At 49.2% G+C, this 18,504-nt stretch overlaps 1 protein-coding gene across 1 annotated transcript in view; it reads left to right on the top strand.

Moving 5' to 3' along the window:
* The first annotated feature begins 207 nt into the window (after positions 1-207).
* The window catches only part of LOC119969276 (E3 ubiquitin-protein ligase SIAH2-like), a 56,319-nt gene continuing 38,022 nt past the window's right edge, over positions 208-18,504 (top strand). Inside the window, exon 1 of the mRNA XM_038802679.1 lies at positions 208-453. Coding sequence (XP_038658607.1) covers positions 319-453 — 135 coding nt within the window. The 5' untranslated portion in view covers positions 208-318. The remainder of the gene's footprint in view (positions 454-18,504) is intronic.

Consider the following 18,504-nt stretch of genomic DNA (forward strand, 5'->3'; position numbering starts at 1 on the left):
TTGTGGAATATTTATTAGTGCATCTTCCTCTGGACTATTCATCAGGGGCTTAGTATGCGTGATGGTAGAGAGGAGGGGAGCTATTTGTTATTGGATACATCTAGCCCTTGAGGATAACATTGCTGTCCTTCTGATTGGTTAATGCCTTGCTGCAAGAACTCTTAAGCATTTTTATATTGAGAGGGCACATCAGAACTTGCAAAGCACCTCTAAACTCTGCTGCTGTTCGCGATTTTCCTCAGCCTGCTTCTGGTGGGTCGGAGAGTTCATTTATTTTGGTCTCTGCGTCCAGCAAAATAAACAAAACACAAAGTGGCAATGCTTTTTTTCACACACTGCTTTGGCGTTGTGTTAGATCTTGTTCACTTCAGGTACCAGCACTGCAGGGCAAAATCAGCGTTCTCGGCCGATGTCCAACTTGTGTGCGTTGTCCGCCCCACGCGCAACCTTACGGTAAGTGTCAACAAAGGGTTACAATTGCATGCGCTCTGTAAATGCTGGGGATTAATCCTGTTGTACACCCCCCTCCAGCGCTGCTGGGAGATGTGTCCACCGGCACCATGGCACGCACTCCTGATTATTCAGCATTGTGGAAAATTGTCCATTAGTGCCTGACCCCGGAACCTCGAGTGGAGCAGGGGCACACAGAGGTCACACTGCCAGTGTGTACTGCATGTGAGCACAGTGGGAGCTGCTGCTGTAAGAGCAGGATCAGATCAGCACCGTCTGACAGGCTGGGAAACCCGATCGCTTCACTTCTGGCAAAATCAAACTGCCTTCATTAACACTGGAACCAGTCTGCCTTTCACACTATTATTACTTTTACAATATGTAACATGTCCGGCTTTCAGGACAAGAATAGGCACCGTGGAGAATCAAACTGAAGGAAGTGCACACACGGCGGTGAATGGATGCAGTAATCTTTACTTTGGTGGGGACATTTAAGGATTTAGACAGATTTAGCTTTTATTCCCCCAGTGCGGCCACCGACAGTGAAACCCTTCCGGAATTTAAATCGACAATTGCTATTCAGTGCCTGGTACAGGATTTAATACTGAGCTGTCAGACGGAGCAACCCAACAAAAATATATTCCGTCTCAATGTACTGCTGGAGATTTTGATTGCTAATCAAAATCTTTTTGTGAATTTTGCACTGTGTTGTTGATCAGCAGCAACATTAGTTTGAATGTAAACATGTGCGAGGAATTTGCATATAAAGTCAAGGCCCTCAATTCGACCGATATAAATTTATTTTAAACATTATTTTCAGGGTACCTGGGGATAGGGGTACATTAGCTGAGACATTAATGAAATAAATATTTCTGCCTTTCTATCTCACCTTTCTTGACCTCAGGATGCCCCCAAAGCACTTTACGACTAATGAAGTGCTTTTGAAGTGTACTGGAGGTTGTGATGTAGGAAACGCAGCCGCCAACTTGTGCAACACCAATGGAACCAGATTATTTGTTTCAGTGATGTTTTTGTTTAAATTTAGAGTACCCAATTATTTTTTCCAATTAAGGGGCAATTTTAGTGTGGCCAGACCACCTACTCTGCACATCTTTTTGGGTTGTGGGAGTGAGACCCACGCAGACACGGGGAGAATGTGCAAACACTTCACGGACAGTGACCATGGGCCGGGATCGATCCCAGGTCCTCAGCGCCGTGAGGAGGTTTTAGTGATATTGATTGAGAGATAAATAGTGATCAGGACATAGGGGATAACCCCCCTGCTCTCCTTCAGAATGGCATGAACGTAGGCTAAAGGAGCAAGAGTTGGCCATTCAGCCCCTCGTGTTCATGGGGATCTTCCACTGCCTGAGGCGTCAGATGGGACCTAATTTCATGTCTTATCTGAGAGTAGGTGAGTTACCTATCGCTGTCCAGGTGGCAAAAACAAATGTCAGAATTCGCAACAGCTGAGAAATATAATTGGAGAGAGGAGTAGCCAGCATCGTACTTGTATCCACCTTAATGACCAGCCATAAGGAATATGAACAAACACAGCTCCAGGCTTCGCTGTCACTGGGGTTTTAAAGGGGGAGAAGAATAAATGCAAGGGCTGTCCATTACAGAAATCCCAGCTTCTCTTCCATTCAAACCAATGGAATTGAAAGTCCAGCGATGACATGGCCAGTAACAAACGTAAAATGTGTTGGCTTGAAGTAGATTTTCTTAATGCTGACTCTGCACATTGCAATGATGTAATCAAATGAAGCTAACCTGATCTTCCCCCCATTAGCTTCCTCATGGGTGACATCAGCGTGCTTCCTCAGACTCTGCTTTGTGAATATCAGATGAAATTGCTGCCTCACAGCGCCGAGAAGCCAGGTTCTATCCCAGCCCTGGGTCACTGTTTGTGTGTGGAGTTTGCATATTCTCCCCGTGCCTGCATGAGTCTTACCCCCACAACCCAAAGATGTGCAGGGTAGGTGGATTGGCCGTGCTAAATTGCCCCTTAATTGGAAAAAAAATGGGTACTCTAAATTTATTTTTAAAAAGAAATTAATAGAACATAGAACAGTACAGCACAGAACAGGCCCTTCGGCCCTCAATGTTGTGCCGAGCCATGATCACCCTACTCAAACCCACGTATCCACCCTATACCCGTAACCCAACAACCCCCCCTTAACCTTACTTTTTTTTATTAGGACACTACGGGCAATTTAGCATGGCCAATCCACCTAACCCGCACATCTTTGGACTGTGGGAGGAAACCGGAGCACCCGGAGGAAACCCACGCACACAGGGGGAGGCCGTGCAGACTCCACACAGACAGTGACCCAGCCGGGAATCGAACCTGAGACCCTGGAGCTGTGAAGCATTTATGCTAACCACCATGCTACCCTGCTAAATTGCGAGAGAATTTCTGGGTTACCAATAGGATAGATTGATGTTCTGCTCGCTTACCCCCACCTCAGCCACCCACATCCCAACGCCTTCCCACCTCACATTGGGAACGGTTTCTGAACCATTTTGTGCCATTTGGGTTCATTCGATGCCCCATTAATTTGAACAAAAGGGAAGTTGCATAACACACTCCAGCATTGACATGAAAAATGAATCAATAAATGAACTGTGGCACTAACAGCCTGGCATGGTTTAAAAGCCCTGATATTGATGATGGTGACGATTATTCCACTTTATTCTGTCCCCTCCCCCTTGATCTGCCGCAGTGTACATTCCTTCAGGGAAAATTTATTTTTTTGAAAAGTCCTCATTTTATTCAACATTTAAACAGAACTGTCTCTTAAAATTAAGTAATATTATTTGGCAAGTAAATGCTTTTTTAAAGGAGAGCACTCAGCTTTAAAAATGTAATGATATTTGTTGCCTTGGGGTTTATTTCTCTTTTGCTATTATAGTGCTAGTCTGGGCAGACAAGTAATTACATTTCTTAATCTGAGCGCTCTCTCATGATGTTACTGATGGCACTTAGACCAAAAAGGTTTTTAAAGGGCATTTATTTCAATAAGCATTGCAGACTTTTGCTGTCATAGACATCAGTTATAAATAGTTCCTCCAAGCAACTGAAGGTGGTTAATAATCTTTCCTTGTCAAGTTTATTTTTAGGTTATTCCAAGATTGAGACTATCTGGGCAATTGCCTCCTCCTCTTCCAACCATTGCCCCCTATAACCCCACATCCCATTGACCAAGCACCCTAGGCCAGGACCACCATCCTGCTGAACTTATAAAGATAGCTCTCACACTTCTCATCTCGAACCTCTTGACGTTGAAGAGACCCATATGCAGCTCTCTCGTACGCAACTTCCTTGACTGGAACCACTGCTGCTCCCTCTCACCCTCTCTACCTCCTCACCCTCTGTACCTCCTCACCCTCTATACATCCTGACCCTCTCTACCTCTCACCCTTTCTATCTCCTCACTCTCTTTACCTCCTCACCCCTCTACCCTTCACCCTCTCTACTGCTCACCACTGTATCCCAACCCCTCCATATCCCCATCCCTCCATATCCCCATCCCTCCATATCCCCATCCCTCCATATCCCCATCCCTCCATATCCCCATCCCTTATTATCCCTGTCCCTCCATATCTCCATCCCTCCATAACCCCATTCCTCCATAACCCCATCCCTCCATAACCCCATCCCTCCATATCCCCCCACCCCTCCATATCCCCCACCCCTCCATATCCCCATCCCTCCATATCTCCACCTTCCATAACCACATCCCTCCATATCCCCATCCCTCCATATCCCTGTCCCTCCATATCTCCACCTTCCATAACCACATCCCTCCATATCTCCCACCCCTCCATATCTCCATGCCTCCATATCCCCATCCCTCCATATCCCCATCCCTCCATATCTCCACCTTCCATAACCGCATCCCTCCATAACCCCATCCCTCCATATCCCTGTCCCTCCATATCTCCACCTTCCATTACCACATCCCTCCATATCTCCCACCCCTCCATATCCCCATCCCTCCATATCCCCATCCCTCCATAACCACATCCCTCCATAACCCCATCCCTCCATATCCCCATCCCTCCATATTCCCCCACCCCTCCATATCCCCATCCCTCCATATCCCCATCCCTCCATATCCCCATCCCTCCACATCCCCATCCCTCCATATCTCCACCTTCCATAACCACATCCCTCCATATCCCCATCCCTCCATAATCCCCATCCCTCCATATCCCTGTCCCTCCATATCTCCACCTTCCATAAACACATCCCTCCATATCTCCCACCCCTCCATATCCCCATCCCTCCATATCTCCATCCCTCCATATCCCCGTCCCTCCATATCCCTGTCCCTCCATATCTCCACCTTCCATAACCACATCCCTCCATATCTCCCACCCCTCCATATCCCCATCCCTCCATATCCCCATCCCTCCATATCCCAACCCCTCCATATCCCCATCCCTCCATATCCCCATCCCTCCATATCCCCATCCCTCCATATCCCCCATCCCTCCATATCCCCATCCCTCCATATCCCCATCCCTCCATATCCCCTATCCCTCCATATCCCATCCCTCCATATCCCCATCCCTCCATATCCCCGTCCCTCCATATCTCCACCTTCCATAACCCCATCCCTCCATATCCTCCACCCCTCCATATCCCCATCCCTCCATATCCCCCACCCCTCCATATCCCCTATCCCTCCATATCCCCATCCCTTCATATCCCCCAATGCTCCACATCCCCATCCCTCCATATCCCCCACCCCTCCATATCCCCCCACCCTTCCATATCCCCATCCCTCCATATTCCCCACCTCCATATCCTCCACCCCCATATCCCCCCAACCCCCCATATCCCCACCCCTCCATATTCGCATCGCCATATCCCCCCCCCCCCCCCCCCCCATACTCATCCACCCCATATCCCCTATCCCTCCATGCCCCCATCCCTCCAAATCTGTCCATCAAATCCACCCTTACTCATCTGATATTTCTTTTTGGAAAATATTTTATTGAGACATTTATAATTTTAACAATTTTAAACATCAAATTTCAATAAAAACAAAACCACAATAATATACCCAACAAATCCCCCCCCCCCCCCCATGGCATAAACCCCAGCCAACATAGTTTATACAAACAGTGCCACCTTCCCCAACCACCTCCCATGTCTCCCCTTTCTCCCTCCCTCCTGCTGACAGCTTAATTTTTCTCAGAGAAGTCGATGAACGGCTGCCATCTCCGAGCAAACCCCTGCAACGAACCCCTCAAGGCGAATTTAATTTTTTCGACTCCGAGAAACCCTGCCATGTTGCGAACCCATACCCCCGACTTCGGGGACTCCGAGTCCCTCCAACCCAGTAAGATCCGTCTCAGGGCCACCAGAGAGCCAAAGGATGGAACATCTCCCTCTCATGCCCCCTGGGCTTCCGGGTCTTCCGAAACACCGAAGATAGCCACCTCTGGACTTGGCACCACTCTCATTTGTAATACCTCTGACATGACATCAGCAAATACATGCCAGAAACCCCTCAGCTTTGGACATACCTAAAATATATGGACATGGTTCGCAGAACCCCACGCACACCTATCCTCCACCTTCTCAAAGAACCTGCTCTCTGGGCCACAGTCATGTGTACCCTGTAGACCACCTTAAACTGTATCAGGCTGAGCCTGGCGCACACAAGGATGCATTAACTCTCCTCAGAGCCTCCTCTCATAACCCGACCTCCAACTCCCCACCCAGCTCTTCTTCCCACTCTCTCTTCATCTCCCCTATCTCCCACTCCCATCAGCTCCTTATGGATCTCTTGATACCTTCCCCTCTCCTACTTCTGTTCTCGACCCCACCTTATCCTGTAGCCCTTGGGTGGCAGGTACAGGTAGGTCGAAACCTGCCTCCGCCTGTCAAATTCCCTCACCTGCAGATAACGGAACCCATTCCCACCTGGCAACTCAAACTCCTCCTCCAGCTCCTCCAAGCTCGGGAAACCCTCATCAATAAAGAGATTTCCAAATCTCTCAATCCCTGCCCGCACCCACCCCCAAAATCCCCGGTCTAGCCCACCCCGGACCGGTGATTATCACATATTGCCGCCCACACCAATGCCCTCTCTAATCCCATATGCTGCCCCCACTGTCCCCACACCCTTAGGGCTGCCACTACTACTGGGCTTATGGAGTACTGAGCCGGCGAGAACGACAGACATGCTGTCAACAATGCCCCCAAACGCGTGTCCCATACCGACCCCTCCCCCACTACCCACTTCCTGACCATCCCAATATTGGCCGCCCAGTAATAGTTGATGAAATTCAGGAGTCAACCCCCCTGCCCTCCCCCAACGCCCCCCGCTCCAGCAGCACCTTTTTCACCTGCTGGATATTCCTCATCCAAACAAATGCCGAGGTCTCTGCATTCACCTTTTTGAAGAACATCTTGGGAATAAAGATTTGGAGACTCTGGAAAACAAACATAAAACGTTGGGAGGACCGCCATTTTAACTGTCTGTACCCGCCCCGCCAATGACAATGGGAGTGCATCCCACCTCCGAAAACACCCCCTCATCTGATCTACCAACCGACCCAAATTTAGTTTATGCAGCTGTTCCAACTCCCGCGCCACTGGATACCCAAATACCCAAAGGTCCCTCCCACCACCTTGAACGGCATCTCACCCGGTCTCTTCTCCTGCCCCCTCGCCTGGATCGCAAAGACCTCACTGTTACCCATATTCAATTTGTATCCCGAAAACCGGCCAAATTCCTCTAATACCTCCATAATCCCTCCAATTCCCCCCAGAAGTCCGATATGTACATAAGTAGATTCTCTGTGTAGAGTGAGACCCTGTGCTCTACCCCCCTCCCCTGCTAGACCCTCGACACCCTCAATGCCAATGCCAACTGCTCTATAGCCAAGGCAAACAACAGTGGGGAATGTGGATAACCCCATCTCATCCCACAATGTAACCTGAAGTAGTCCGATCTCGCCCAATTCGTCCGCACACTCGCCACTAGTGCGTAGCATACCAACCAGACCCAATCCAAAATCCCTGCCCAAACCGCCCCAGGACCTTCCACAAGTATTCCTACTGCACCTGATCAAAGGCCTTCTCTACGGCCAATGGCCACCACCACCTCCACCTCGCGCCCCTCTGGAGGCGTCATGACTACATTAAGAAACCTCCTAATGTTGGTCGCCAAATGCTGCCCCTTAGTGAACCCCGTCTGGTCCTCCCCAATTATCCCTGGTATGCAATCCTTGATCTTTGTGGCCAGGATCTTCGGCGACAGTTTGACATCCACATTTAACAGGGGGATCGGCCTATATGACCCACAGTTTTCCGGGCCTTTATCCCGTATTAAAATTAAGGAGATCGACGCCTGTCACAAGGTTGGATGGAGCACTCCTTTGCTTCATTGAAGGCCCTTACCAACAGCAGTCCCAACACCCCGAGAACTTCTTGCAGAATTCCACCGGATACCCATCCGGTCCCGGGGTCTGACCGATTGCATTGCCTCCAATTCCGCTACTACTTCTACAAGCCTGATTGGGGCCCCCAAGCCCTCCACCAACTCCTCATCCACCTTCAGGAACTCCAACCCTCCCAGAAACCACCTCATTCCCTCCTCCCCGACAGGGCCTTCTAACTCATACAATTTACTTTAAAACTCCCTAAACACCCCATTCACCCCACTGGGTCCAAAACTGTGTTCGCTTCCATGTCCTTCACTTTCCCAATTTCTCTCTCCGCCTCCTGCTTCCTCAACTGGTGCGCTAACATCCTGCTCGCTTTCTCGCCGTACTCGTATACCACCCCTCTCACCCATTGCTGCTACCCTACTGCCTTACCCGTGATTACCAACTCAAATTCCATTTGCAGCCTCTGGCATTCCTTTAGCAGCCCTTCCTCTGGGGTCTCTGCATATCTCCGGTCCACCTGCAGAATTTCCTCCACTACCCTTTCTATCTCAACTCGCTCCACCTTTTCCCTGTGCACCTGAATCAAAATGAACTGCCCCCGACCAATGCTTTCAGTGCCTCCCAGACTGTACCTGCTAAAGCCTCATTCCTCACCCGCTCACATGCCTTCCTCACCCGCTCACACACCTCTTCCTCCGCTAACAGTCCCATATCCAGCCTCCATTGTAGGCGCTGGGCCCCATCCCTTACTCACTCGTAAATCTACCCAGTGCGGGGCATGGTCCGGCACCACTATTGCCGAATACTCGACATCCTCCACCCCGGCCAAAAATGTCTTATCTAAGACGAGAAAATCTATTCCGGAGTACAGCTGGTGTACATGGGAGGAAAGCCAAATTGTTTCGCCCACGGCCTCCCAAATCTCCACGGGTCCACCACTCCCATGTGCTCCATGAACCCCCGGAGCTCCTTAGCTGTAGCTGACACCCTGCCCCACCTCGAGCTTGACCGGTCCAGTCTCCAATCCAGGACTGTATTAAAGTCCCCCGTCCCCCGTCCCCTCTCGTCAGCCGAGGAGAGTCTAGGTCCAGAATCTTCCCCAGCACTCGCCTCATAAATTCCACATCATTTGGGGCATAGATGTTGACCAACACAACGGCACCCCCTTCAGTTTCCCACTTACCATAATGTACCTCCCCCCAGAGTCCGCCACAATGCTTCCCACCTCAAACGCCACCCTCATATTGACCAAAATCGGCATGCCTCTCGTTTTAGAATCCAACCCTGAATGAAACACGTGTCCCACCCATCCTTTCCACGGCCTAATCTAGTCCCCCCACAGTGAGGTGCGTCTCTTGTAGCATGGCCACGTCTGCCTTTAATCGGTTTAAGTGTGTGAACACACGGGCCCTCTTGTCCGGCCCATTCAATCCTCGCACATTCCACCTGACTCCCCCCCCCCGCCCCACCCGCCGATCAACCATAGCCCCTATTAGGCCAGCCTCCGGCCCGTGCCCCGCACCTCCCTGGGCCCTCCCTTGGTCGCCCACCACTATCGATCCTCCTCTCCTTACGTTTTACAAGCCATATCCCTGTTAGCAGTACCTCCCCCCCCCCCCGCAGAGCCCCAACAACAACCGTTGCCCCATTTCCCCCACTGACCTTCCTCCCACGCCCCATTGCGCTTCCGTGAACTAGCCTGCTCAGCTAGTCTGGTGGCCCCCATGACCATGGCGTCTAGCATCCTACTCCTCTCCCCCTGCTCGAACATTAGTGCAAACAAACCAAAAACATCCCCTCCCCGAACCCAAACAAAGAGACCAACTCCCGTCCCTTAACATAGAACAAAATACAAACCTGAAGCCGATAAAGAAAGAAATGGCCCCAAACATAAGTTGACAGCAAATTCATAATGACTTCTCCACAAAAAGTTCAAGGTCCACCTTTTCCTGCCAGTCCATTGTCTTTAACAAATTGTACCGCCTCCTTCGCGGAACCAAAGTACAATTCGCGACCTTCGTAGGCCACCCACAGACGTGCCGGTTACAGTAGTCCATATTTCACCCCCTTCTTGTAGAGGGCTGCCTTGACCTTGTTGAAATTCGCACTCCTCTTGGCCAACTCTGCACCCAGGTCCTGGTATATTTGAAGTTCACTGCCCTCCCAGGTGCAGTGCCTCGTCTGCCTGGCCCACATCATAATCTGTTCCTTGTCCAGGAACTGGTGTAGCCACACCACCATCGCCCTCGGCAGCTCACTTCCCTGGGGCTTCCTCATTAGCACCCTGTGCGCTCGATCCACCTCCAACGACTGTGCAAACGCGCCCTCTCCGAGCAGCTTCTCCAGCATCCTCCCCACTTGCCAGGATAAGCTCCTTCACTCCCCTCCGACAGGCCCATGATCCTTATATTCTGCGTGCGTGACCGGTTCTCTAGATCTTCAACCTTCTCCTGGAGCCGCTTCTGCTGATCGTGCTGCCATCGAGGCAAACTGCTCCTCGTGTACCCCCGCCACCTCCTCCATCTTCTGGATCGCCTGACCCTGGGCCGTCAGCCTCGTCTCATCACGGTCGACAACAGCCTTTGTCGAATTGACCGCCCGGGCCAGGTCCTCCAGACTCTCTTTCCGTTGCTGGGTGCACTTCTCATTCAAGAAGCTCATGAACTGCTCCATCGACCGCTGAGCTGGCAGGGCTGCTCCCTGCCACTCCGCCATCTCCACGTGCGTCACAGGCGCCACACCAGCTCCAAACGACTGATTCCCTCTTTTTCGACCAATTCTGGCCCTCAGCTCCATACACCAGAGGATCAATCTTTTCCTCTCACTCTCCTGCACCTTTATTCTGCCTCACATCCATTTGTTAGCCGGGGAAAAGATCGGAGAAAACCCCCACAAGCGGGAGCCACCAAATGTGCGACCACTCACTCCATTGTCGCCTCCGATATTTTAAACAATTAATAAAGAGAAGTGTTCGAAACAATTGAAGAAAGTAACTTTTTTCAAATGCCACAATGATTTTTGTTCCCCCCAGACTGCTCAAAATGGAGTCTCACAGATTAATCCTTAATTCCCAGAAACCCCAGGTTAATCCTGAAGAGTTAGTAATCCTAATTCAAGCTAAACTCAGCAGCCCAGCGATAAATCACTTTAATCTTTCATTGATTGCTTTGAGGTTAATATTGGACAGATACTTAATTCAAATTGCAAATGAAAGTGCACTTGAATAAAGAATCTTTTCAGCAGCAAATTCTGTGGAGCTTGAGTAGAGGGACATCTGAGTGAAGTGGCCTTTGCAGAAATTCATGTAATATTTTACTTTTAAATGAACTATAAAATGGCTCACGCGCTATTATTGTCACTTTCCAAACTATATTGCTGAATGCTAATCAGCCCTGGTATTTAGTGATGCTTTCAAAAACTTCAGAAAGCTGGCACTAGTCTGGGAAAACCTTTTTACCCAGAGGGTGGTGGCAGTCTGGAATGCACTGCCTGGGAGGGTGCTAGAAGTGGGTTGCCTCACATCCTTTAAAAGGTACCTGAATGAGCACTTGGCATGTCATAACATTCAAGGTTATGGGCCAAGTGCTGGCAAATGGGATTAGGGAGACAGGTTTTTCATGCGTCGGTGCAGATTCGATGGACCAAAGGGCCTTGTCTATGTTGTATTATTTTGTAATTCTATGAACAAGGGGGTGAAAGGTTATTGGGGGACGGCAGGAATTTGGAGTTCAGGTTACAATCAGGTCAGCCATGATTTTATTGAATGGGGGAGCAAGCTTGAGGGGCCGAGTGGCCTCCTCCTGTTCCTAATTCGTATATCCATATGTAAATAGAATAACTAAAAGCAACATTGAAAATAAACCCTTCTTGGGGTTTGGGCATCCGTGGTAAGCCTGTCATTTGTTACCTATCTGTGGTTGGTGTCGAGCCATTTACATCTGCTTGTCTTGCTAGGCCATATCACAGGACAGTTAAAAATCAAACATCGAGGTATGTAAGCAGTTCATCGAGTCATTATGACACAGAAGGAGGCAGTTCAGCCCATCGAGTCCATCCTGGTTTCCTTCCCTAAAGGATATTTACAAAACAGAACAGTGGGTTTTTACAACAATCCAGGAGCTTCATGCTAATTTTGTACTGATAACAAGTGCTTATTTCCAGATTTTTGTTTAAACTCAATTCCAATTCTTCAAGCTGTGAATGGATCTAAACCCACATTTGGTGGATTACTTGTCCTGTAACATATCCATTATTTTCCATCAAGTGGCTGATCAGAGAAGGTTGGGGAGTGTTTCCGCTGTCATTTAATCAGTACTGCGGCACAGGGAGTGTGAGCTTCAGGGGAAAGAGATAAAATATTGAAATAGTGTTCGCGCTGAGAGCAGGATGTGCGGGAGACCAAAGTGCCCTCCAGTAACTTTCAGCAATGACCGGTGTAATTATCTCTGCTTCCACTGACAAACAGGGTTATTCCCATTCAGGCCTACTACAGCAGGAACTTGTAAATGTAACTCAGTTTGTCAACCTAACTAATCTTCTGCTGCTCCCTCTCAGCATGTTGATGAAAGGGAAATGAAATCAGATTAATTCAAGACTTTGGAATGGGGCCACAGAATTAATGAACAGCAAACATCCTCGGGCACTTGGCTATGCCAGCTAATAGTTAGCATGGTTACGCAGAGGACCCCCTGTTACGTCAGCTTTTTAGAGCAGTGTAGAGTCTGCTGCCGTTCCTGTCGACAGATCTTGTCATCACCATGCGAGAAGCTGCTCCTACTCTGAACTCTGTCCTTGTACAGATACATACCCCAAGGAATTAACAAGGGCTTTCCTTACAGTAATCAGTACTTAGCAGCAGGAGACACCACTCAGCCTCTCGAGCCTGCTGATCTGATTGTAATCTCAAGTCCACATTCCCACCTACTCCCGATAACCTTTCACCCCCTTTCTTATCAAGAATGTATCTCGTAAAAATATTCAAAGATTCTGCCTCCATTGCCTTTTGAGGGAGAATCGCAGACTGGTGACCCTCAAAAAAAAATAGTAATTATCTCTGTCCTAAATGGCACCCCCCTATCTTTGAACAGTAGCGCCTAATAATAATCATTATTAGTGTCACACGTAAGCTTACATTAACACTGCAATGAAGTTATTGTGAAAAACCCCTAGTCGCCACACTCCGACGCCTGTTTGGGTACATGGAGGGAGAATTCAGAATGTCCAATTCACAAAACAAGCACGTCTTTCGGGACTTTGTGGGAGGAAACCAGAACACCTGGAGGAAACCCACACAGGCACGGGGAGAACGTGCAGACTCCACACAGACAGTGACCCAAGCCTGAATCGAACCCGGGTCCTTGGCGTTGTGAAGCCGCAGTGCTAACCACTGTGCTACAGTGCCACCCAGACCAGTACTGGATTCTCCAACAAAAGGAGACCCTTTCAAGACCCCTCAGGATCTTATCTATTTCAATCAGGTAGCCTCTTACTCTTCTAAACACCAGTGGACACAAGTCAAGTTTGTCCAAACTTCCCTTATTATGAAACCCGCCCACTCAGGTATTCGTCTGGGACAACCTTCTCTGAATTGCTTCCAGCACATTTAAATCCTTACCTTGGTTTGACACTAAGCTGCCAATCTCGGTCGAGATTGGTGCATGTGAGCTCTGACCATTTTCACCAAGAACGTTACATTTACAAGTTCCTGCTGTAGTAGGCCTGAATGAAGCACAGATATAAGCGCAGAGTCAGCAATCCTGTTTCCAGGGAGGGTTGTGTGTAACCAATGCGATGGGCGAGTTGAGTTGGGAGAGGGGGGGGGCCTCTGTCAATTTCTTTAGAGTTGTAATGTCCTGTTGCTTTTGGAGAGCTTGGGCACTGGCTTCATTCAGGCCTGAGGCTTGATACAAAAATGCTTTCTTAGTGTGTTCCCTTGTGCGAGTGACATGGTTTACTAAGAAGTGCCATGTACCCAGTGTGAGATCCATCCTCAGAATCAGCAAGTGACCATATTTTGATGGTTTGTTGATTGAAGGCCAGAGAGGATGGACATGAGGCCATATGTTCCACTGTATACATCACCTTAACCACATCTTGCTGGATCCTCGGGTCCCCCAGCCACGTGATTTTCAGCAGCAGGAGGCAGCGTGCCATTTGCTGGCAGCGGGATTCTCTGTTCCCGCCACTGCCAATGGGAATTCCCACTGAAACCACCCCACGCCCCCGGGAAACCCACGGTCAGGGGTGTGATTCCGGCAAGAACAGAGAATCCAGCAGAATTGCCAGAGAATTCCAATCCTTGTGCAGGGAAAGGAAGAAGCCAATCAGCCATAAGAAATAGGAACAAGAGGAGGCTGTTCGGCCCCTCCAGCTTGCTCCACCATTCAATAGTTTCATGGCTGATCCAACATTCCTCACATCCACTTTCCTGCTCCCACAGTTCTCTGTCACCTGGAGTTCCAAAGACTCACAACCTTCTGAGAGAAGAAATTCCTCCTCATCTCAGTCTTTTTTTAAAATGTTTTTTATTGAGTTTTCATATTTTATAGAACATAGAACATAGAATATTACAGCGCAGTACGGGCCCTTCGGCCCTCGATGTTGCGCCGACCTGTGAAACCATCTGAAGCCTATCTGACCTACACCATTCCATTTTCATCCATATGTCTATCCAGTGACCACTTAAATGCCCTTAAATTAGGCGAGTCTACTACTGTTGCAGGCAGGGCGTTCCACACCCCTACTACTCTCTGAGTAAAGAAACTGCCTCTGATATCTGTCCTATATCTATCACCCCTCAATTTAAAGCTATGTCCCCTCGTGTTGGTCATCACCATCCGAGGAAAAAGACTCTCACTGTCCACCCTGTCTAACCCTCTGACTATCTTATATGTCTCTATTAAGTCACCTCTCAGCCTTCTCCTCTCTAACGAAAACAACCTCAAATCTCTGAGCCTTTCCTCGTAAGACCTTCCCTCCATACCAGGCAACATCCTAGTAAATCTCCTCTGAACCCTTTCCAAAGCTTCCACATCCTTCCTATAATGTGGTGACCAGAACTACACGCAGTACTCCAGGAGCGGCCGCACCAGAGTTATGTACAGCTGCAGCATGGCCTTGTGGCTCCGAAACTCAATCCCCCTACTGATAAAGGCTAGCACACCATATGCCTTCTTAACAGCCCTATTAACCTGGGTGGCAACTTTCAGGGATTTATGTACCTGGATGCCGAGATCTCTCTGTTCATCTACACTACCAAGAATCTTGCCATTAGCCCAGTACTCTGCATTCCTGTTACTCCTTCCAAAGTGAACCACCTCACACTTTTCCGCATTAAACTCCATCTGCCACCTCTCAGCCCAGCTCTGCAACTTATCTATGTCCCTCTGTATCCTATAACATCCTTCAGCACTATCCACAACTCCACCGACCTTCGTGTCATCTGCAAATTTACTAACCCATCCTTCTACACCCTCTTCCAGGTCATTTATAAAAATGACAAACAGCAGTGGCCCTAAAACAGATCCTTGCAGTACACCACTAGTAACTGAACTCCAGGTTGAACATTACCATCAACCACCACCCTCTGTCTTCTTTCAGCTAGCCAATTACTGATCCAAACCGCTAAATCACCTTCAATCCCATACTTCCTTATTTTCTGCAATAGCCTACCGTGGGGAACCTTATCAAACGCCTTACTGAAATCCATATACACCACATCAACCGCTTTACCCTCATCCACCTGTTTGGTCACCTTCTCAAAAATCTCAATAAGGTTTGTGAGGCATGACCTACCCTTCACAAAACCGTGTTGACTATCGCTAATCAACTTGTTCTTTTCAAGATGGTTATAAACCCTATCTCTTATAACCTTTTCCAACATTTTACCCACAACCGAAGTAAGGCTCACAGGTCTATAATTACCAGGGTTGTCTCTACTCCCCTTCTTGAACAAGGGGACAACATTTGCTATCCTCCAGTCTTCCGGCACTATTCCTGTCGATAAAGACGACATAAAGATCAAGGACAAAGGCTCTGCAATCTCCTCCCTGGCTTCCCAGAGAATCCTAGGATAAATCCCATCTGGCCCAGGGGACTTATCTATTTTGACATTTTCCAAAATTGATAACACCTCCTCCTTTTGAACCTCAATTCCATCTAGCCTGGTCGACTGAACCTGAGTATTCTCCTCGACAACATTGTCTCTCTCCAGTGTAAACACTGATGAAAAATATCCATTTAACGCTTCCCCTATCTCCTCTGATTCCACACACAACTTTCCACTACTATCCTTGATTGGCCCTAATCTTACTCTAGTCATTCTTTTGTTCCTGATATACCTATAGAAAGCCTTAGGGTTTTCCTTGATCCTATCCGCCAACGACTTTTTGTGTCCTCTCCTCGCTCTTCTTAACTCTCCCTTTAGGTCCTTCCTGGCTAACTTGTAACTCTCAAGTGCCCTAACTGAGCCTTCATGTCTCATCTCCACCTACAATTTAGGTTCCCATCCCCCTGCTGAATTAGTTTAAACCCCCCCCCGAAGAGCACTAGCAAATCTCCCCCCCCCCCCCCCCCCCCCCAGGATATTGGTACCCCTCTGGTTCAGGTGAAGACCATCCTGTTTGTAGAGGTCCCACCTACCCCAGAATGAGCCCCAATTATCCAGGAAACCAAAACCCTCCCTCCTGCCCCTCCTGCACCATCCCTGTAGCCACGTGTTCAACTCCTCTCTCTCCTTATTTCTCACTTCGCTGGCACGTGGCACGGGTAACAACCCAGAGATAACAACTCTGTTTGTTCTAGCTCTCAGCTTCCACCCTAGCTCCCTGAATTTCTGTCTCAAATCCCCATCTCTCTTCCTACCTATGTCGTTGGTACCTATGTGGACCACGACTTGGGGCTGCTCCCCCTCCCCCTTAAGGATCCCAAAAACACGATCAGAGACATCACGAACCCTGGCACCTGGGAGGCAACACACCAACCGTGAGTCTCTTTCGTTCCCACAGAACCTCCTGTCTGTTCCTCTAACTATGGAGTCCCCAATGACAAGTGCTCTGTTCATCTTCTCCCTTCCCTTCTGAGCAACAGGGACAGACTCTGTGCCAGAGACCTGTGCCCCATTGCTTACCCCTGGTAAGTCGTCCCCCGCAACAGTATCCAAAACGGGTGCACTTCCCGCAGATGTAGTCAGCAGGGACACTAGAGGTGACCCTTTCCTCCCACATTCTGCAGGAGGAACATTCAACTGCCCTAGCCTCCATTCCCACTGAACTAACTTCCCAACTACTGAAAACTAAAAAAAAAACTTGTTAGTTTAGCAATCCGACGGACAGAACTTTTTTTTTTGGTTAGAGGAGGAGGATGGGTGGGAGACACTACGTAAGTAGTGTTTTGGGTAAAGCTGTCACTCGAGAACAGCCCCTTCACAAACCACCTTCAACTTACACTGACCGCACTGCACGTATGCAAATCTCCCCGGAACAGCCAATCAGAAGCTCTGCTCTGCTGCCCTCTGCTGGATGCAATTGTCCAATTATCCAACAAATTACAAATTATTAGAAAAAGAAAACACGCAAAAATTAACATGTATATTTACAGGTAAGCATCTTCATAATAACAACTGTGGCCGCCCCCTTTAGCCGGCATACATATTTTACATTCCCCAATATGGCCGAGGCACATGTTTATAGGCATTTATTTACAATTTGATTTTGGGCCTTAGCTTGCCATCAAACCCCCATGACGAACCTGTAGCCCTCCCCCCCCCCCCCCCCCCCCCCCCCCCCTCGGCTACCTTCCCCGATTCCCGTCCATTTTCCCCTGATTCTTGGCCACCCGACTATTCTTCCTCTTGTTCATTGGCCACAAACAGGTCCCGGAACAATTGCATGAATGGCTCCCACGTTCTGTGGAAGCCGTCGTCTGACCCTCGGATGGCGAATTTGATTTTCTCCATTTGGAGAGATTCCGAGAGGTCGTACAGCCAGTCTGCAGCTCTGGGCGGTGTTGCTGACCGCCAGCCAAACAGGATTCTACGGCGGGCGATCAGGGAGGCAAAGGCAAGGGCGTCCGCCCTCCTCCCCAGGAATAGATCTGGCTGGTCTGAAACCCCGAAGACCGCCACTATAGGGCATGGCTCCACCCTCACCCCCACCACTTTGGACATAGCCTCGAAGAAGGATGTCCAGTACTCCACAAGTCTGGGGCAAGACCAGAACATGTGGGCGTGGTTGGCCGGGCCTCTTTGGCACCGTTCACATCTGTCCTCCACCTCCGGGAAGAACCCACTCATACGGTTTCTTGTTAAGTGGGCTCTATGTACCACTTTTAGTTGCGTCAGGCTGAGCCTTGCGCACGTGGAGGTGGAGTTGACCCTATGCAGTGCTTTGCTCCAGAGACCCCACCCTATCTCAATCCCCAGGTCATCCTCCCATTTCTTTCTTGTTGCGTCCAGTACGGTGTCGGCCCTTTCTACCAGTCGGTCATACATGTCGCTACAGTTCCCTTTCTCTAGGATACTTGCGTCCAGTAGGTCTTCCAGTAGTGTCTGTCGTGGCGTCTCATCTCAGTCTTAACTATGCCCTCTGGTCCTCCACTCTCCCAGAGGGGAAACATCCTCTCAGCATTTACCCTGTCAAGCCC

The sequence above is a fragment of the Scyliorhinus canicula genome, chromosome 7 (genome assembly GCF_902713615.1).
Source record: "Scyliorhinus canicula chromosome 7, sScyCan1.1, whole genome shotgun sequence".
In the NCBI taxonomy this organism is placed as follows: Eukaryota; Metazoa; Chordata; class Chondrichthyes; order Carcharhiniformes; family Scyliorhinidae; genus Scyliorhinus; species Scyliorhinus canicula.